Raw genomic sequence first — 22,217 nt, forward strand, 5'->3', positions numbered from 1 at the left:
ACTTTTGATAAATTAGGCATAGAGACAGATATTTTGGTAATGTGGGCCAAGTGTAACCTTCACCGGACTCAAATGACTCAATATTTTGGCAAACATTTTATGGGCTCGTGGTCAAGAACTAATAGTAGAAATTTGAAATGAGCCAAGGCACTTCTATATCCATTGTGACGCTAGATAAAATAAAATAAAATAAACAATATTCCGGAAAGAAAAACCAAACAAAAGGAAATTTATTTGAAGGGATAAAAATTTTGTGGAATCTCGTTTCTATTATTTTAAAAAGAATGAAAATATTACATCGTTAAATCTCCATTACATCTACCACAAATATGGATGGATTGATTCCCATGATACTGCCAGGTCAGACCAGGAGGTGGACATAGGCTACTAACCCGTCAATTCGTCTAGTTGGGCTGCATGCACATCAAGGATTTTCTCAAGTTAGACACGGGGAAAATGGAAATCAAATAATTTATAAATTAAGTTAAAACCTGCAATTACTGTATCTACTAATTTACACAGAGATCTCTAATCAAAATATTTTAAGTTTTGGTCCGTAGCGAGGAGATCAATATATATATTCCTCAGATTTAATGAGGAAAAACAAATAAATCACTTACATTGTAGCCATATATGCACAGATACAAAATACGCCAACTAATATTTTTCGGTTTCCAGGATTGGTAGTTGGTAGGTACTGAGTCCTCGGATTAAGCTTTCGAAAGATTTTCCCTTAAAATATGATATTGAGTCCAACATAAACAAAGAATTTAGTTACCATGATTCACGATTCAAAACTTTAAATACAAATTTGGCAGGGGCCGCGCAAACGCGTTCCCCCTCTACAACAAATTATGACGTAGACCATCCCATTTGGAGATATCTTAGGCGAGCGCCCCTCCTAAGTGCAATGGAGGTCACTAACCTAGGCCATGGACCTTCTTGATCTCTTATTGACCCGTCCAGGTAAGTATGTTTGCATGTATTATTTAGTTTGATTTTCTACAATCGTCTCACATGACATCTTGTATGCTTATTCGATGTGGGACTAAAACCACGATTGACATGTTGTCTGATGAAGACGTGCACAACTGCACTCTACAAAACATTAGATACGTTCTAGCCATTTACCATGGTGAACCTGATTCAAGACCCTAACTTTGCCCAGATCTCTTATCTAAGCGAGATACTAGTGTATGCTTGTGTGAATGTAGAAGTAACTCCAGAGCTGATCCTGAGTTAGCACTAATAATGCAAGCTAAGTAAATAAAATGAGGCCTCCCCCCTGGTTTGTGAAACTTGATAAAAATTAGCTGACTTTTACCAAAACTAAAATGAAACTTACACTATGTGTACTTTAGATCACTCCCTTTGAACAGTTTTTTGTACTTTTCAAAGGTGTTATAAGAGGCTAGTTCAGTTTCTAAGCTTATACAAACCGTTGTAATCTAGTTTGAATGCCTGTTTGAAACAAGAAGTTCAAACTTCAAGCCTTTGGAAGTTCATTGCCAATACAATTGCATTTTTCATTGGTTTTGAACACCTTGCAGTTCCAATTTTGCTTGAATATGTAGGATTACTCTACATTTTAGAGCACTCCCAAACTCACAGTGCAAGTTACTTTGCTCGGTGAATGAATGGAACACACTTTGTTTTTTCCATTTATTCAAAAAACACGGCCCATCCCAGTGCGTGCAAGGTGACTTTCTGGGTAGCAGGTAGGAATTTTGAATGGTAAAACCGTAAAACAACCAAAAGCTACAAATGGACTATCATACACCTAAACCTACAATAGTGATGAACATTACAATTTGGTGGGTAGTGGGGGACATTATAGTTCTTATAATGTCAGTATTTATACCTTCAGGTCCTCTATCACTAATGATTAATGAATAATGGTTGTCTTAGTTGACAGTTCATTTGGAACTCATGAATTCCTTTGTCAGTATTTTGACCCTTCTGCGTAAGTATGTCCAGATGTGTATATCAATGTGTTTGCTTGAATGCTGCACAGAGGCTTGGGTTCTGAATGGCATGTATGTTGCACATACAAAATTATGTTTATCTTGTTCTCTTGCAGGGCCCTGTTACTGGTTACCGGAGTGTCCTAAGAACACTTGTTTCTTCATTTATTGCATGTTATGATATTACTCAACAGGTAATTTTCTTCGATTTTTGGTTTCAGTTTAAAATATTTTTTTGTCGTTTTCGGACACGATGTAGGCAATAGATAACATCACAAGCAAAACAAAGAATGACATTACTTGTGAAAGTCTACTTCACGTTGCTCAAAGACTCTCAATTGATTTTCCTTCCAAAGTAACCCTATACTAACTTCTAGTAAATGCTTCGGCGCTTTGCTACACATAGCCTTGAAATAATGTCCTCACATAAAGCCACCTAAATTAAATGTTCAAAGGAGGCGTCTAAGGCTTGTGAAAGGATAGAGAAAAATAAATCCCAAGCATAATGCGCCATTGGACATGTAACAAAAGAGACTATTCACACCCTTCGGTTACAATCACGTGCCATTGGAATGGTGGCCTTGTGCATGGCTAAAGACCTAGAGATCCAAGTTCGACTCTCAATAATTAAATATTTATCTGATAATTTTACTTTTAATAGTTTGCATTCTAAATAAGTAGGTCACCCAACAAAAGAAAGCAATTCTAACTGGTAATTCCAAGCCCGCTTGTGAAAGTTTGTACTCACCCGAATCTATATATCCTGTTTGGTTCATCATAAATTAAGGAGGGATAATTCAAATAGGTTCAGCTTCTGGTTTACACAGGGAGCAAATCAGTGAAAGTGTTTATCTAAAAGTGACTTCTGAACACCCAAACTGACTTCATAGCCTTTCCTGCGCAGAACACTTAGTTTTGATCGTTTTCTTGAATGACCTTATATGTTGTCAAACGTGCGTCTAGATGTTATCCACACTCTCGGCCCCTTAAGTAATGCTTCACTACTCACTAGGCCCGTGCCCAGCCTGAATCTGCACCTGTGCTTTTAACTGCATATGTTGCATGTACAAATTGCTTTCTCATCCTTCTTGTCTGTATTACAGCTAGATGATGGTACTCTTAGTTTAATATTGAACATCATTTGCAAAATATACAGAATGGAGGTTAGTCATCATTCATCTCTTATACTATTCTAAGAACATTTACATCTTTACATTTCTACTCACATTTAGAGGTCATTGTGTATGTCTGTGGCAGGAGTCACTTTGTAGTCTGTTTTGGGATAGAGACAGTTCTGTCGATGGTCCAATTCGGTGTCTTCTCGACACTTTTGAAGTTGAATTTCCATTTCGAAATATGGAACTTGTTCGGTTGTTGTCAGCTCTCTGTGTTAGAACTTGGCCCGCAGAATGTTTGTAAGTGTAAATTCTCTACTTCTCTACTATGGCAGATAACTTCTATCCTATTTTCTAGTTTGTACATCTTGTTTCATTATCGTCAAAGTGACGAAAGGTAATTTAGGCAAAGTGGGTGACCAAAACTAATTTGTGATGGGGGTAGTAAAAATGATTTTAGAAGTTAAATATAACAGGTGAAGTGGATTTGAAAGGAAAATTTTGGAAAAAGGGAATTCATGTTGAGCGCTGGGATTAGGGCAAGGTGATGATGATGAGTCATGAGAGTTTGTTATGGCATACCTTTTTGTTTCTCCATAATTTGGCTTGATGTATTATACATATGGCTAGAAACTTTCCAGTCAAGCATTTAGGACACTGAATTTGTATTAGTTTCAGTGACACAGACTGCTGTAGCAACACCTTGGTTATTATAGCTTGTTTCATATATTATATATATCTTGTAGAAAAAAGCAAGGTTTGAAGAATCTGTTATAGTATATCACGGTCCGTAGAATAAAAGTTATTTCTCCTCTTTCCCTGCCTAACAGGTATAACTTTTTGGATAAGTCAATTGGTATATCATCGTTGTTCGAGATTCCTGGTGATATGTGTATAGAAACATTTCTCAAACTATTGTGACTCAAGCATTGCATGTTCCTGAGGTAGAAGATCTGCTCATTCCTAGTCAAACACGTGGTCATGTAGTGAAAGTCTGTGGTAGAAGTACTGTCCTCGTTCGTTGGGAGGTACGTTAATATTCCCTATGTTTTGGTTTTGGCTTTTATTGATCTGTGAATTTGTTTGCTTGGGAAAAATTGTGAAATCTTGTTTGCCGTAGTCTTCAGTGCTTAGTTTTGACATGATTATACTAGGTTTATGATTGGAATTTGATCAAATGTTTCTAAATCCATATTGAGAACAATCTTTCCTTTGGTTTTGGACTGGGATCTGACTTGGATCTTAATTCTGTAAATATATTTGAATCGTACTGTGACTTTAGTTTAGATTGACCCAATTGAATATAATCAGGTCAATGCCAATCTTTATGGAGCCCAAGGTTACTTGGTTCTCTATATACTAAAATACAAAGTACCCGGTGTGAGATAAAACACATGAATTCAAAAAGTGTGCGGTCACTGAAATTGTTACAACTGTAAGTTTTTATTTGTGATAATGGAAATGTTAAATGTATAGATCAAGGATTCAAAGCTATGGGTGGATAAGTTCTCTATATACTAAAATACAAAGTACTTGGTGTGAGATAAAACACATGAATTCAAAAAGTGTGCGGTCACTGAAATTGTTACAAGTGTAAGTTTTTATTGGTGATGATGGAAATGTTAAATGTATAGATCAAGGATTCAAAGCTATGGATGGATAAATTCTGATCCGTATCCAATTTAGGGTTTATGGAAGCATGAGGTGGACCTTCATAGTGTCCTTCTCATTGATAAAGTTTTTAGTTTAACCAATAAAGAAAGAATTGTGTTACTGTCACCCATGTCATTGTGAATAAAAGAACCATCTAAGCCGTCTTTTTTTTAGTTGAGCTTTTGGACAACACTTGAAGTTATACTAAATGTACTCACCTTTACTTTTTCTCTTGAGATTCTCTGTATTCTTCCGATTGTACTACGCTCTCAATGAGCTAATTGCATATATCAGTGGATCACATTTCTCATCTTTTCTCATATTATACTTTATTTGTCGGAAGTTCTCGACAAAATTATAGTTTTTGGTTACATTCATTTGGTACACAAAATTTTAGTCCAGAACATAGGTTCCTTATTGATATCGTTTATTCAAATAAGAATACCATTTGAGCAGGCCATTCATCTTGATTATTGCCGACTTGTTTCTAGTAGTTGATAACCTGTATGCTTCATTATGGGGAATGTATGTTTTTTCTATATACCACTCTCTGTATATCCGCTCTAGATACTGATCTTTTCTCGTGCTAATGGGCTGTGCAGTATAGGCAATCTGAAGTGTTTGTGTTGCTTCTGCGTTTAGCTAGAGATCTCTACTTGAACCATTATGAGGAAACACATTTGATACTCGACCTGCTATGTCGACTGGTATCTTCTAACAAGGTAAAGTGTTTATTATTTTTCTTGAATGAAATTCATACTATTCAATATCTATGAATAGTACGAAATTCAAACTTAGGATTGAGCAACCTCGTTATTATGATATAGTAGTATTGACACATATGTTAAGAAAATCTATGGTGACTTGTCAATGCACTTAACGTTTATGTAATTATTTGCATGCATTCTTGAGGCTTTTGACTAAACAGTTAGTTTGAATAGATATACAACTTTCTGTTTGGAGTTTATTAATTTATTATATCTCTTTTGTGCTTACAATGATCTGGACATTCATCTTACATGGTTGGTCGACTACATTACATTTCTATAGTTAGAAGTAACTAAGTACATATTGAAAGTACTTGAAAGTCCTTCTGGCTTCTGAAGGGATTTTGTAAAAAGTAGCATGCATTTTCTATCAGAATTATTAGTATATGACAAAACAAAATGCCGCTTTATTTGTCGTAATATAGTGAGAGCTGCCATGGTCAAGGAGACTCCATTCGTCGGGCATGTGTTTCTTGTCTTTTTCGGATTGTTGGCTTTAGCAGATTTTCTGTGCGGTAGGCGGACAATTGGAAGATGAAGTGTTGTTGATGGCCTTGTCTTGCTACTGTGGCGCAGTGCTTGTAATTCTTTTGAACTTGTAAATATTAAGGGAATGAATTGATTTTACCGATCAAAAGGGAAAAATAAAAGGAAAAAAGACTGTCAATTTTCAAGAATGAGGAGAAAAGTATAACAAAATATGCTTAAGCCTACACCCTGCCGAGTTTGGTTTCTCTTCTCCTTTGTGCCAATGATAGAAGTTAAATGAAGGAATGTAGAAAAACGTCTAGAAGCCTTCTCAAATATATCTAGAATATGGATAACCTGTTACCAAGGCAATCATACCATTATGGCAAGTCCATCAGTCTATGTAATGTGGTTGAAAATTGTGATTGTGATTATACTTTTACTTTTTATCTACTCTAAGTAATTATATATTGAACTGATGAGAACCATTATGTTGTAGGCTGTCTGTGCTGCTTTGATGGATTTTGATAATTCATTCTCTGTTCATACGGCACGCTTAAATGGGCATGTTGAGAAGAGTATGCGGTAGGAAGCTGATTCTACTAAATAGTTCTCTGTTTTAGTGGCCCCAATCATATGGTTATTATTTCTAATTTTTGCAGCTTAAGATATAACCTGCTTATGTGTTTGTGATTATGTCGATTATCATCCTGGATTGCAGGGTAGATGTGGTTGAAATCATTTGCGCATTTCGTAAAAAATTTGTCACCTAATCTTAGGAGTGTGTTAGTGATGACCACAAGTGTCAGTATTTTGGCGAAGATGTTGAAGTGGTAAGTAATACGTGCACCAGTTATATATTTTTATACGCTACCTTTATTTACTTATAACAATTGCTGTTGTTGTCATTATTATTATTATTATTATTTTATTAATTATTAATATTGCTATAATTCTTAGTATCATCATTATTGCTATTTATTTTTTACTTAAATTTATTTTTGATTATACAACTTAAGGCTATTACAACAAAATTAGGAGTTGGGGGGACGGGCTCACCAAAGGAAAGGGAAGTAGCAGAAATATGAAAGTTTAAGGATCAACAAGAACAACACAGTGGACTACTTCTCAACACGTTTCCCCAACTAAATAATAGCTGCTCAAATTGATCAACTATCCTATGTGGGTTTTTTGCATTAGTCACTTTTATTTATTCGTTTTAGGCTCTTAGATAGATGTCATATGGTTAAAATGTTCTATGATTTTAGTGTTAGCGTAGTACTATTTTGGCTGAGTTTTTCTTTTGGTCTCTCTTGATCGTGACATTTGGTGTGGTAGTGTGTTTTGAAGCAACCAAATATATGAGGTTAATAATAAAATAAGTGTGGAAACTATGATGTAAAAAGTTGGTGTTGTGATGAATTCAATGCTAAAATGACATTGTGTAATGTTCCAGGAAATATGCACCCCCAGTGGTGCATGTATGTCTTACACTCTTACTACTTTCTCTATATGAATGCCCTTGTTGTGTGAAATTATATCAGACTTAGTAATTCTTACTTTTTCTGCTGTTCTAGCTCACCATCTCATGTCAGTGAGGTGGTTTTGAAGCAAAATATCTTTGATTTGGGCGAGAAGAAGCATGATATTGATGTGTATCCAAATGAAAGGTGGGTATTTGGTGAAAACTTTATCTTTGCCCATACATGGGTTTTATTATGATTTTAATATTGGTCAGATGATTGATGTCATAGAATACCATGGAATCTGCTAAGTTTGCTAAGAGTATTCGTAGAGCTTAGTCTGAGTTTCTCTTTCTGATATTGGATGACCATATATACTTCTTCACACATTATGTACTAGTCTCACTGTCAAACCATCATTCATCACTGTATGATCTGTATCACTGAGCTTTAGTGTGATATTTCAATAAAAGTAAAATCAGAAACTTTTCCGTTTTTGAATCAATCTTCTCTTATACTTGTCTCCTCCTTAGAGTTGGAGACAAGTAATATCTGAATCGAAGTGTTTTAGTCTATCTTCTCCAGTTCTCCATCTGAAGGGAGACTTGAGTTAGTCAAAGGTTTTAATACTGGGCTGAATGCCTGAATGTAAATATTTCAGTGTTTTCTCCCTTCCCCTAGTGGTATGTGGTTGCTTTCAAGTGGACTTGCAAGAATGCTCTCAATTGACAGTGAACAGGCTGAAGACTGCTGCTCATTGACTCTTTTAGGTATACTGTTGATAAACTCAAATATGTGAATTTTTTATATTTCAATTTCCCTGTCAAATTATATGTACAGTACTTTTTATTATTTGTTTATTATTATTATTATTATTTTAAAAAAAAATTCCTATTTGCTCGTTTTTATCCTTCACTCAGGAGTTGGTTTGGCGATCTACTAATTTACTAGCTTTTCAAGAGCAGTTTTTCCCAGTCAAAAAGAAAAAGGGGGTGGGGTTGGCAGTTAAATAGCCTTATCTTCTAGGAAACATACAAGAGTCGGCAACAAGGCGACCATGCTCAAGAATGTTTTAAAAACGACTCTAGAGTTGAATATTAACTGCAAAAGAAGGTTATAGAAAGGTGCCTATGAGCGGTCCATTGCGCCTCACAGCCAAGGTGGTAAATGTTAGTGAAAATAATTGCAAATTATTGTCAACGGCAGCCCAAGATGTTAATTAAGAAACCTAACACATTGCCCCTGACCGCATATGGTTATAGTGACATATATGTTTGGGATATTCTCAAGGTAACCCCTCAAATCATTAGTCACCAGTGAGGTGGATTACAATTTCCTGAACCTTGAATTCTGTTCCCTCAAATACAGTTAATCTCTTAATACATCAACCTTCATATCTCTCTGTGAAGTGTCTTTCCCTTTATCTTAATTTTTAAGAGCCTTCTCTGGTGTGGTCATTAGAATCTTATGAGTCTAATGTCTGAGCTTCTCAAGGAAGCTACCCCTTGGCAGAAGGCAAAGCATGGTTTCACATATGACATTTTGAGGGAAACATTATTTCAATATTATTTCATGGATGCCCGCGTATATACCTCTGATCATGACATTATTTTGGACATCCATATGATGCGATGGTTACATGTATGGGAACCTAGGTTACGTTGACATGGGCACGCGTGTTAGTGTCCGACATGGATACAGGGTGTCGGATACGGCGAGCTGTGGGAGTTCTACACGGGGACACGGATAGGAATAATTAATTAATTTTTTAATAGATATAAAATTTATAAATTAGAAGTTTTTTCAGAAAATGAGAAAAAATCAGGGAAGTGAATTTGTATATCAGCTTTGCTTTTTTAAAGTCTCAAAAAGTTTATGGTTGGAGACAGAAAGATGGAGTGGACCACCTGTACAATACAACTTATACGCAATCCTTTCTTTTCTGATATTTTTTAAACAAGGCCCAAGCCCAGTCAACTTCTCACTAAGATTGTCCCAACATACAAACCCTACCTCTTCTCAAAAATAGATTTGGTGCAAGATGCAGCCGCCAACCACACCTACCAAAGAAAGAAGAAAACCAGATCGTCGAAAACAGAAAAATTTGCCACCATTCTTCTGTAAGATATTAGATATGAATTCTAATATCTAAATGATAAAAAAAAAACTGAAAAGATAAACTGCTGCAGAAAAGTTTAGAAAGAGTGAAGACTTTAATCAAATACTTACTATCTTATTCAATCCAAAAGACTACACCAATTTATAGGTGTTTATAGACTCTTACTTGTTCCTAAAGAAACTGACTCAACTAAGCCATCACCACTCCCTATATTTGTGGCACTATCTATCTAAGATTGTGTGAAACAGGTAAAGACCTGGTCCAACAAAAGACTTGGTGACACATCACAGGACCCTTATTGAAACAAAACAATACTACTAGTTTAAGTTTAAACTCCAACATCCTCCCTTAAACTCAAACTTTCAAAGCTACAAACGCCCATCATCTGCTTCAACTTGTAGAAAACTTCAGCCTTCAATGGCTTTGTGAGAATGTCGGCAACTTGATCTTCAGACTTACAATATTCCATTTCAACTTCGTGGTCTCTGACAAGCTCGTGAATGTAATGAAATTTGATTTCAATGTGCTTGCTCCTCCCATGAAACACTGTTTTAGTGAGAGCAATTGCCGACTTGTTATCACAATAAATCGTAGTAGGGAGTGCTTGGTTGTGATGCAGCTCCTCACATAAGCGTCGCAGCCAAACAGCTTGGCATGCACTTGAAGCAGCTGCGATATACTCTGCTTCAGCGGTGGAAAGGGCAACAACTTGTTGTTTCTTCGATGAGTATGAAACTACTCCGCTGCCCATGTGAAACACAAAACCAGAAGTGCTCTTTATTTCATCAATATCACCTGCCCAATCACTGTCCGTGTATCCAACAAGTTCACAATGACCACCAGAAGCATAAAAAATACCATGACTCATAGTACCTTTGACATAGCGCAGAATTCGTTTTCCAGCAAGCAAGTGAGCTTGGCTTGGTGTCTCCATAAACCTGCTAATAACACCAACTCCGAAGACAATATCAGGTCTAGTAGATGTCAAGTAACGTAAACTACCGACTAAACTCCGATAATACTTAGGACTAACAAGTTCACTGTTATCGAATTTCGACAAATGCAACCTTTCTTCAACTGGAGTCTTTGTAGGCTGACATGACTCCATTTTGAACCGTTTCAAGATATCTGACGCATACTTCTTTTGTGAGACAAAGATTCTAGCATCACTTTGTAGCACTTCAAGCCCAAGAAAATAAGACATAAGCCCCATGTCAGTCATTTCAAACTGACTATGCATAGCCTTCCGAAATTCAGCAAACATGATCGGATCATTGCCTGTGAATATCAAATCATCTACATACAAACAGACAATGAGCATAGCTCCATTTGAAGTAGATTTGATATACAGTGTAGGTTCATAGGGGCTCTTAAGAAAACCATTCTCCAGAAAATAGGAGTCGATACGAGTGTACCACGCCCTTGGTGCCCGTTTTAACCCATATAAAGCTTTCTTTAACTTGAGAACTTTATCTTGGTGACCTTCCACTGCATAACCCACCGGCTGATCAACAAAGACCTCTTCTTCTAGGAACCCATTCAAGAACGCTGATTTCACGTCCATTTGATGAATTCTCCATTGCTTTTGGGCGGCTAAAGCAATCACCATTCTAATAGTATCAAGTCTTGCGACGGGTGCAAAAACTTCATAGTAATCAATGCCTGGCTTTTGCTTGTACCCTTTCACAACCAACCGAGCCTTCAACCTGTCCACCTTGCCATCAGGCTTATACTTGGTTTTGTAAACCCATTTTACACCTATCGATTTCTTTCCTTCAGGAAGAGAAGTCAGCTCCCAAGTATCGTTCTTTTCAATGGACTGAATTTCTGCATCCATAGCGGCACGCCATCCATCATCTTGGGCTGCTTCTGCAAAGGTAATAGGATCACAATCGGCAAATAATGCAAAGTTTACAAGTTCCTCATCAAATGCATCATTATCATTAGTGAGAGTACAATCTTGCAAGCGAGCAGGCAAAACATGAGTACGTGTCGAGGTGCGTATGGCGGCACCAAGAGTTGGAGAAGAATTGGGTGATACTGGACTGCCCATATTTCCCTGCATTGCATCAGACTGTGTGACTCTAACATTTGAATCTTCACACATAGGAATCCCCATCGGGTTCTTCTCATTAGATGTCCAATTCCAAGCTTCAACTTCACTGAATTCGACATCCCTACTCACAATAACTTCACTGGTTTGTGGATTAAACAATTTATAGCCTTTTGTCATACCACTGTAACCAATGAAAATACATTTCTCACCTTTGCCATCAAACTTTCTTCTCTTTTCAGCTGGTACATGAGCATATGCAACACACCCAAATACTCGAAGAGAGTCAACATTTGGTTTGTAACCGCTCCATGCCTCCTCGGGTGTCATATCAAGAACACTTTTGGTAGGAGACTTGTTCAAGATATATATAGCACAAGAGACAGCTTCTGCCCAAAAACTCTTTGGCATTCCTTTGGCTTGTAACATGCTGCGTGCCTTTTCAACGATGGTTCTATTTTTCCGCTCGGAAACACCGTTTTGTTGAGGGAATAGCTAGTTGTAAGCTGATGCTTAACTCCATGATTTTTGCAAAAATCAGAGAAAGCATTGGAAGTGTACTCTCCCCCCCTATCAGTGCGAAGCACCTTCAAACTCAGACCACTCTGCTTTTCTACATCGACTTTGAACTCTTTAAATCTTTCAAAAGCTTCATATTTTTGCTTCAGAAAATAAACCCAAGTTTTCCTACTGTAATCCTCAATGAACGTAAGAAAATAACGATTACCTCTATGTGATACAGTCTCCATTGGGCCGCAAATATCAGAGTGCACAAGTGCTAATTTCTGTGTTGCTCGTCGTGACCTCCCCACTGGAAAAGAGTCCCTATGCTGCTTGCCAAGAATACAACCTTCACACAACCGATTAAAGCTTTCCAGCAAAGGTAGTCCTGTAACCATTTCTTTCTTTGCCAACAATCGTAAACCATGAAAATTTAGGTGACCGAACCGAAAATGCCATAACCAATTGTTATCCATAACAAGAGCACTAAAAGAACAGACCATTTCAGTTTTCAAAGGTAGAGGGAACATTCGATTTTTGGTCATCTTCACCATAGCAACAAGCTCATTTTTCTGATTCTCAATACTACAAACACCTTTGTTAATGCTAATTTTAAGACCTTTTTCTGAAAGTTGGCCCAAACTTAGCAAATTCTAGTGTAAGCTAGGGACATAATAGACATCAGAAATATGTTCATGTGAACCATCCTTCATTCGAATGAGAACTGTACCTTTGCCCATAATGGAAACTTTTGCTTTGTTTCCAAAATTTACGTCACCGCGCACCGAGTCATCTGAGTGAGAAAACAACTCCTTCCATCCACACATATGGTTGCTACACCCAGTGTCTAGATACCATGTGCCATGATGTTCTTCTTCCGAAGCACTGCAAGCTAACAACAAGGTTTCTTTCTCCTGGACCTCATCTTGAGCATGGTTAGCATGTTCAGACTTTTTCTTAGGCAATTTACCTGTGCACTCTGAACGATAATGACCATATTCCTTATAGCCATAGCATTTAATAGCTTTTGTGATTTTCCGCTTTTGTTCCCTTTTCAGCCATTTTAATAGCTTATGACATATCTTCTTGGGTAGGTTCAGTCACCAAAAAAAAAAAAAACACTCTTGAATACTTTGAGAAGAGATAAATCGATGAAGAGAGGGTCAACAACGATGATACTAGAATAACTGGAAATTGAACTAGGTCGGGGTTTCATACTAGTGTGATAAATACTTTTATGTACGAGTTGTTTTGAGGGAATAATTGATACATCTAATGCTCTGATACCATGTTTGATTTCAGTATTAGATGCATCAGTTATATATGATGAATGAAATAAAAGAAATCAACTGATAATGAAGAAGTAAATAGGAAAAGTATTGAGAGAGAATGAGAAAGATAAAAATGGTTGAGATAAATACCCAACTCTTTAGATCTCATATATTAATAGGTACATTGTTACCTTGTTACAACGTTACTATAAATGAAATATTCCTTATACTATAAGATCTATTATATTGTTCCTATGAAATATTATTTATACTAAGAGATCCCATATACTATGAGATATTTCTAGATCTCATATATTGTGAAATATCCTCAATATGAGGATTTGATCTAGTACTCCTAGCTCATAGGATGCTTATTCTCTTCAAATACCAACTAATAATTTTAATATATAGTCTTATTAGACTTTTGAGCATCCAATTCAAAACCAATTGGCAATAAGGGGAGTGGTCCTAGGAGCTTACATGCTATTATGCAAGGCTTTAAACCTAGGTTACATGGACACGGCAGTTTCTGGAAAAAATGTGTGTCGACACGGATACACGTGTTGACACGGCTTAAATCGTTCAGATACGGCTGTAAATGGGAGAGGAGAGAGAGAAAGAGAGAGAGTAGGAGAGGAGATGGGAGAGAGAGAGTTGTATCTGATTGTTGCCGAGTAGGAGATAGGAGAGAGAGCACTCGCCAGTAGAAAGAGATGGGAGAGAGAGAGATTGGTTTCTTTGTAAGCCCTAGTGGGCCTTAAATTGGGCTTGTAACTTAATGTTTAAAAAGACTTCAGTTTGCCTTATATTATGGACAGACATTTCAAAAACAAATTGGGCTAATAAGACAGTACAGTTTGTAACTATGTAATATCCTGAACTTTGTAAGCTCATTTTGTATTTCTATATCATTAGTTTAATATTTTTAATATTTGTTTTGTATGTAAGATAAGACTTTTCTCCCCAATTTATTATTGTTTTTCTGAAAAAATTTCTAATTTCTAATTATTAAAAAAAAAATTAATTATTCCTATCCGTGTCCCCGTGTTGATCTCTTATAGCTCACCGTGTCCGACACCCCATATCCGTGTCGGACACCGACACACGTGCCCGTGTCAATGTAACCTAGCTTTAAACTCTTGATGTCGGAATACAATATAGAGAACACGCCCTCTCATGCATGACGTTACTTGAGCCTAACACGTGGACTAACATTTAATGTGAAAGAAATTGGCCGTTGGGCCAAACTGAAATAGCATACTACTATTTTGAATTTTTTGGAGCATCCAACATAAAACATATTGGCAATGAGTGGAGCGTCCCCAGGTACTTATATTGTAATACACAAGGCTTTAAACTCGCGATGCGGGATTGTAATATGTATCTCAACGTAGAGTATTCTTTATACACAATCAAAAGATAATGCCTCTGTTCTAGAACATCCGTATTTATCCTAATCTAAAGAAAAGATGCTTCCTAAATAATCTCTTATGCCATGTTACACATAATTGTCATGCATCACATTTAAGAAAAGCACAAGTTACTCTTTTCGCAAGTACTTGTGAAAGTAAGAGAACCTTTATAATTTTATGCCAGTTTTATGTTTACGTTATACTTTTGTTATTGGGGTAATTGTAGTAGGCAGAGATATTTTGGTGTGAATATTTCACTAGTATGCTAGACATTCAGTGGGAACTGCTTAATGGTTATGCTATAAGGAAGTCTTATACACCAATACACATTTGGTCTCCCCCCTTCCCGCCCCGCAAGGTATCATTACAAAACGGTTCTCTGGTCTATTCGAGCACTCTCTCTCAACAATGACGCATGTCTAAAGCTGCCAATGCTTTTGAAAAATTCCATGTGTTCTCGAATAGTATATGCCTATATCATTTAATTTCGGTGGCTAGAGGTGTTCTTTGATGCAGAATGTATGCTTCTTCTTGACTTCTCCTTGTTTCATTTTCTCTCTCTGCCACTGTTTTCCATCTCTCTCTCTCTCTCTGGGTTGGTGGCCTTCCATTTCCCGGTGTCTGATAGGGTTTTAATTGAAGGATTTTGAATTGTACATGTAGGCAATACAAGTAGGTGCTGCTAAAGTTCTATCGGTGTTGTGCGTTATAGCGGAGAACACACAACCTTATAAATTTGGGAATGTCTCCCTTGTGTCAGATGATAAGCAGGTATGACATGCTTGAAAACTTGCTTTACTGCCCTTGTTATTGTTTGTTTGTGGTCACTGTTGAAAAATTTGTTATACAGCTATCGTCTAATTTTTGTTTTAATTCTTTTGGGGTTTTCTACAGGTAACAAATCTAAGATGTTCAATTTAGGACATCTTGAGCGAGGAAACACCTAAAAGTGAAGATTTATTTGTTGCTATTCTGAAACTTCTCACATCTGCAGCACGTTATCAGGTCTGTTTTGCATATTTTGCTCTTACCAGAGATATTTCATGCAAACTTTACATGAAAAGGGTCTTAACTCATCCATATGAATGAAAATGATAAGAAATAAGTTGAGGAACATATCAAGAATTGTGAAGGCAACAGTGAAACCACAACACAAATAAAGACAACTGACATACATGATGGGTAAAAAGAAATCTAACAGACTTCCCCTTTTACTTATATGTGAAAACAGAGAGTTAAAGCTTAATCACAATCATCTTGTTGACAATAGGAACAATATCATCATTGTTTTGAGAAGCACAAAAGAGCCTGAGGTGCCAAGCCTCTTAGAGGCTTAAGGAAAGCCCTCAAAGTCAAAAAAGGAAAAAAACTTGAAATTTCAAGAAACTGAATAACGAAATATATGCGATGCAACATGTCCTGCGACTAATAGAGCTAAAACAAACTTAATAACTATTGAGGCTATAGGCTATCCCTTTGTGGGTATACTATCAACTATGAAGCATGGACGTGGACGCGGCGACACATGCATATCTTAAAAAAGTAGGACGCGGACACAGCAAGGACGCAGATATTAAATAAAATTTAAAAATTTATTTGTATTTATGTAGCATTGGGTTTAGGGTCATATATCATAATTTATCAAGATTCAAAACCACAAGAACAATAAAAAGAGTGGTTGTTGGGGGCGAGAGACTTTGCAGACTTTTGGAGGCGACTTATGAAGTCTGTTTAATTGTACTTTTGGGCTTTTCATTTCTTTTTATTCCATTCCAGTTGTAATCCGCATCAATGATGTGTCCAATCCGCTTCCAAACTGCTGTGTCATGTGGGACGCGCATGTGCTGCGTCGGACACGTGTCCAAGCCGCGTCCGACGTGTGTCCGGCACCGACACAGTGAAATTTTTGCCGTGTCCGTGCTTTAGAGACTATCAGACTACACAGAATGATGTAAAGTTTCTTTGAATATTTGAGGGGGTGTGGAGGGTTAATGTGGGGATACTATATAGCCTTAATACGCCTCAGTGCTTAGCCTCAAGGTGTGCACCTCATACCATAGAAGCGTAAGCTTCTTGTACTACCTCTTGCTTAGCCTCAAGGTGTGCACCTCATATCATAGAAGCGTAAGCTTCTTGTACTACCTCTTGATGTGAAAAATGGTTCTGAGGCTCCGAGGCACTCCTCAATGTGTGTTTTTTGTTTCGGAAAAAAAGAAAAGAAAAAGAAAACACTGAATAGACTTTTGATTGTCACTCCAAAGACAGTGCCTCTCGAAATGTGTCTTTCTGTCTTTTTAAGCTGAATCCCCCCTGCACCCCCAACAAAGAGCAAAGGGATTAAGATCTTATTTAAATTACCTCCAAATTCAGTTTCAGTCATTTTGAATATCCAGATATGTCTGTCTCTTAATTTTTCTAGGGATACAGAAATATTTACGAATCTTTCTTGCAGCCTGCTTTTCTTGTATCTATAATAGCGCCCAAGGAGAATGTAGTAACTCCTTTAAGTAATGGTGACGTTGTTAAACAGCCACCAGTGAAAGCCTCTTTACAGTCATTGGAGTTGAAGAAAATTAATATCATAGATGCATTACTCCACTATGTCCAAAGCTCAAAAGATTTTTTTGAGAGGTTTGTTATTTTGCCAGGCTGATGATTGCTTTATCTTTTATTCTATGTTGTATGATTTTATCCCTGAAAATGTGATTGCATTATTTGATATTTTCTTATTTCCAGCCACCCCCATTTACTACTGCATGTGCTAATCTTCCTAAAAGTACTATGGAAAGGGACTAGTCAGTATGTGCAAATATTGGAATTGTTTAGAACCTCAGATGTATTCTGGAGGTCCTTTTGCTCCATTTTGGAAGTTGCAAGCAACAAAGATCCTCATCGAAATTTGACTGGAAATGACTCACCAAGCCTTGCATACAAGTAACAATGTCAATCGGCTGTAATAGAAATAATGGCATATGACTTGTTTTTAGAGAAAAAACTATTACAAACTGAATCTTCTATAGAACAGACTTTTGAAAAATCTAAAGCTGCTAGTTCAGCCAATGTACAGAATATAGTTTTAGCGTGGTGTGAATCTACAGCCATGGAAAACCTGATCAAGTCATATGCATCTTGTGAATATGACAGTGAAATACATTTTCAAGCAAAGGTACCCTTTTTAAGTCCCATTTTTTATGCTTTTGTTTCTCTCAGTTACATCATGTATAAGTGTGTTCTCATTTGGTTTGCATATCTTTGCCTTAGCTAGAAGGATTTATTTCTAACAAATAATATTTAATCTGAATACAAAGAAAAGGCACTGAATTTTGTAGGGTATAATAAATTATTAAATTTCATATATTATTTTCTCCGATTTTATTTTTTATTTTTTATAAACTAATACCCCTCTCTGCGACATGGTGACACATGTTTGCTTCCCATTACCTTACATCTCCTCCAACTGTTCTTCTTCTCAAGTCTCAACTCAACCCAAAGAAGTTAATCCATATTGTTGTTTTGGTATATTCCATTTCTTTTCCTGTAAATTTTGTAGGATTTTCTTATGTGACAACAGTGACCAGTTGTGTACAGCAGATTCACTCTTGTGGGGTTAGAAATAGTATGCAAATGAGAAAATAGGAATGCAAAAAAAATAAAAATAAAAATTAAATGTGCTCTTTGGAGTTGGAATGGGTAATATTGTCACTATTGGAGATTAGGACAAGAGTGGAACCTGGTGTATCTGATCTGGCTCAAAACTGCTGGTCCACCTACCAAAAGTCCAAAGAATGGATATGGTGTGGGTCGACTAGGCGAACCTGAATCTGTTCATGTTGCTGATCAACAGTCTAATTTTGTCGTCATATGCTGCACACATTTTTGTCTGATCTGGTGGTCATGTTTTCAAACCTGACCGATTGAGTGGTCTATGTCTTAATGACCCTGATGCTTGTTGAAGTGCCATGTGTCCAGATATGGAGGGGTCCGCGAAGTATGTACATGTGTGGAGTAATAATATTTTTTCGTATTATTTTCGTTTGTGGTATATTTACTGATGTGTTGAGCTTATGTAAATGAGCTTTCAGATCGCCTCGAATATGTTCCTGGTGCATGTGATGGAGAAAGTAATTACTGGAGACACTGGGAGTTTGTCTTTATCATTACTTAGGAAGATTCAATACATTTCAAAGGAGGTTGGTATACTTCCTGTCTTTGCACTGATATGGCATCCTTATGCATTAATTAGTTGCTTATTCAACTAATCAGATTTAGATGTTTCCTTAAATGAGTATTTCAGCCTAAGTCTTTTCTAATTTTCTCTATCACAGTTATGCGGGCAACCTTCATTTTCTGAACTTCTAGTTCAATATTCACAGCATGGTTACAGGTAGAGTGCCACATAATTTGTCAGTCCAACTATTATTTTCTTATGCCACTACAATTTAGTTCTAAAATGCATAGTCCTGATTAGTCATTTTAAATTATACTGATGCTTGTTATATGGGATCGAGTTTGGATAATCAGCCCAGTTTGGATCGAGTAACAAACATGTATTAATAGTACTATCTTTTTCCTCTGAACTCCGACTAAAAGCTTTTTCCCCTGTTTATTTCTCGCCAAACGAGTTACATGGCCTAATTTCTACTGAAGGACCCTATTTTCCTTCACCCGGGCGGAATGATATGGTCTCCCGTAAAGTTGAAGTTGACTAGGACCTGAGATCAAACTTAGGGTTGACCTTGATTTCACTAGTTTAATGATTTCAGATTCTGATCAGCTCCCGCATGCTTTACATGCGATGGATGTATATATAAATGTGAATGGCATATCAGAAATTCAGAAGTGGAAGAAGTATTATTGGGGTGGCAATAAATATTTCATTTCTAAATATGAAGGTGTAATTGTTTCTACACAAGTTGATGAAATCAAATATTCCAAAGAACAAGGAAAATCGTATAATATCTGTTGGTATCATAACAAGATGTTTTGAGTTCCAAGATCTATTGGAAGTTGTGCTTTGTGACACTCTTGTTATTCCAGTCACAATCCCAATCATAAATAAGAAGGTAGGCTCCGCCAGTGAGAAGAAGTTAACTAACAGGTCCAGGAGGATGGGGATCAGAAGGCTGGTCTGGAGAAAATGATAAAGCATTTATGAACATTTCTATTTTTAATATTGCTATGATCCCTCGTTTGAAGTGTTTCTTTCAATTTTATCTGTTAATTTGATACTATGAACATTTCAGTTTTATGTATGCTTTGGGTTCGGTTTGTTGTGTTACTTTATCCAATTTCTTCAATTCATCTATTTCTGATTGCAGTGGAGGTAAGGAGCTGAATAGTTTAATACTCAGCAATCTCTACTATCATTTACAAGGTGAACTAGAGGGTCGTAAGATGAATTCTCCACCATTCAAAGAGCTTCTCGCCCAGTTTCTGCTGCAGTCGAATTTCTCTCAGACCGAAAGCACAACTATAAAAGGGACTTTCTGGGTCATGTCAGTGATGTTTACGTGTTTGACCTTGTATGCATACGAAAAGATCTGGGTTTACCGTTCTGGGACCATTTGAAGTGGGAGGCATCGAAAGAGATAGTGGAAAAGATGTTGTCATACATGCAAGATGCAAACTTGATGTCATTTTTCTTGAGTTCCAAGCTTCGTGCGTTGAAGGCATTGGCAACCATCTTATCTGTGTATGGGGGGAATGTAAGTTTCCGAAATAAAAACCAGTGTATCACATGCACCAAATATAATCAGTTGTATGGAGCAGTCCCCACAGTACACAGACATGCATTATGGTACATCTCACCTTATTTTCAGTCTAGAGTAGGTGTGCGTCCCATGGCGAAATGTTGAAACACCACAACCTGACCACTCGTCCACTGAGCAAAAATCAAGATTGTCTGTTTCTTCCGTTCATTGTCTTGACAATGTGCACAACACATGCACTGTTAAGATAACAGTGTTGCAAGTGTACAAACCTTTATAAGAACCATCTTGACCTCCCATGGACAAGTGGTCAAGGTTTCGTTGTTTCTCTATGTGACACTATCACGTGTTTTTAGTTTGGCATGTGGAGAGGAAAATGAAGAAATAAATATAGACATTAGCAATGAAACCTGTTTGTTGTAAGGGCCTGGAGACTAGTATATGGTACATAATTTGACAACTTCCTAATCATTTTGGAAGTAAAGTTTGCTCCTACCATCACCACTCATGGCCAGTCGCTTACCAACAGGCCCCACTTAGGGCTATACTCATGGGGTATAATTCCCACCACCTAAGAAACGATTCATCCCTGGCTCTGTTACTAAACTCTCAAGGAGCCGTCCACATCATTTGTAGATACTGTCTCATGTTATTTTCACGCATTTATACACTCTGTGGATTTGGTTCGGTACTGTGTTGATCTGGTGATGCTGTCTTGGTTGGTTGATTTTAGTTTGGTTTTCATTTGTGCGAGTGACATATTTCTGTCACAGGAAACTATTATGTTAGTCAAATCTCGAAGCAAATATGCATTGATTTTTTTTTCTTGTTCTCTTTTTCCATGCTCTTGCAGTGGACTGAGATAAAGACAGGATCAATTGGTAGAGGGATGTCTGAGACATTCCTTAGCTCATGCGTTGAAGGTGTATGCAAATGTTTGCAGACAACTGTAGAATCATTAGTTTCTGCTGTGGGACCTTCTGCAGATATTATCAATTTCTTTGGAGCACAAGCAGAATTACTTCTCTGTTTAATCAGACTATTATGCAAAAGGTTTTCAGAGAAAACAAACAGGCTGCTCTCTTTGCATATATTTGCACTTGTCTTGAAAACTTCAGCTACCAGCCTTAGAGTGCTGTGCAGCATAGTACCATCAATGGATGCACTTGTTGCGATCATGAACTTCTTTCTTCTGGCACTTCTCTTGTCAGCTGAGTGCTTTCAGTCCAGTTCAAGTTTTCAAGAAAAAGAAGATAAGAAATCTGCTGAAGCCTTCACCGAAGTTTCTCTCCTGTGTCTGGGGCTGTTACCAATTCTCTGCAGCTGTACGGAAATTGTCGACTGTTGTAATCTTTCAGTGGCTTTGATGGACCTAATACTGAATGGTTTCTTGACCTCTAGTACTTGGTTACCCATTATTCAGAAGCATCTAAGGTTGCAACTTGTCATTCAGAAGCTTCGAGAAAGGGATTCTTTCCCATGCGTTTGATAATTCTGAAATTTCTTTTTGACCCTTGCAAGAATTAGAGGAGGGGCAGAGATGCTTCAAACTGCTAATTTTTTTCTCTCTTAAAGTGCTAATAAATATATTATTGGACCAGAAGACTGTCTTCTCTGTTCAAAATGGAAGTGGGGTTCCAATCTCAACAGGTGAAGATGAAAAGCGTCAGCATATATGGGGACTTGGCTTGACTGTTGTCACAGCAATGATATATTCTTTGGA

At 37.1% G+C, this 22,217-nt stretch overlaps 1 protein-coding gene and 1 non-coding gene across 20 annotated transcripts; one reads left to right on the plus strand and one right to left on the minus strand.

Moving 5' to 3' along the window:
• Nucleotides 1–122: 122 nt before the first annotated feature.
• LOC147508307 (uncharacterized) lies at nt 123–22,206 on the plus strand. Of its 19 annotated transcripts, none has more exons than XR_015218017.1 (17): nt 123–2,158; nt 3,068–3,127; nt 3,222–3,379; nt 3,910–4,107; nt 5,335–5,454; nt 6,467–6,552; nt 6,689–6,800; nt 6,987–7,149; nt 7,545–7,637; nt 8,092–8,200; nt 15,450–15,557; nt 15,681–15,791; nt 17,239–17,952; nt 18,869–18,976; nt 19,112–19,170; nt 20,105–20,491; nt 21,348–22,206. XR_015218017.1 is itself a non-coding variant. In XM_086600862.1 (15 exons), exons 12-15 carry the CDS (start codon nt 17,752–17,754, stop codon nt 20,352–20,354), a joined length of 618 nt encoding a protein of 205 aa, XP_086456988.1. In that variant the 5' UTR covers nt 123–2,158; nt 3,068–3,127; nt 3,222–3,379; nt 3,910–4,107; nt 5,335–5,454; nt 6,467–6,552; nt 6,689–6,800; nt 7,545–7,637; nt 8,092–8,200; nt 15,450–15,557; nt 15,681–15,791; nt 17,239–17,751; the 3' UTR covers nt 20,355–21,313. The 19 variants fall into 19 exon arrangements, 1 of the variants encoding a protein (XP_086456988.1); XR_015218016.1 differs by lacking the exon at nt 6,987–7,149 and having other exon boundaries at nt 17,239–17,417; nt 17,523–17,952; XR_015218019.1 differs by lacking the exon at nt 6,987–7,149 and having other exon boundaries at nt 15,463–15,557.
• Nucleotides 816–974, minus strand: LOC147508308 (U1 spliceosomal RNA). Its single transcript, XR_015219653.1, has one exon. It is a non-coding gene; the product is annotated as a U1 spliceosomal RNA (small nuclear RNA).
• Nucleotides 22,207–22,217: the final 11 nt, after the last annotated feature.

The sequence above is a fragment of the Coptis chinensis genome, chromosome 3 (assembly GCF_015680905.1).
Source record: "Coptis chinensis isolate HL-2020 chromosome 3, ASM1568090v1, whole genome shotgun sequence".
In the NCBI taxonomy this organism is placed as follows: domain Eukaryota; kingdom Viridiplantae; phylum Streptophyta; class Magnoliopsida; order Ranunculales; family Ranunculaceae; genus Coptis; species Coptis chinensis.

What these genes read in the sequence shown, in the direction of transcription:
- LOC147508307 (XM_086600862.1), top strand. Translation starts at nt 17,752, where the DNA reads ATGGCATATGACTTGTTTTTAGAGAAAAAACTATTACAAACTGAATCT. An exon ending in TTCAATACATTTCAAAGGAG is followed by an intron (nt 18,977 to 19,111) that starts GTTGGTATACTT and finishes TCTCTATCACAG; the next exon opens with TTATGCGGGCAACCTTCATT. An exon ending in TATTCACAGCATGGTTACAG is followed by an intron (nt 19,171 to 20,104) that starts GTAGAGTGCCAC and finishes TTCTGATTGCAG; the next exon opens with TGGAGGTAAGGAGCTGAATA.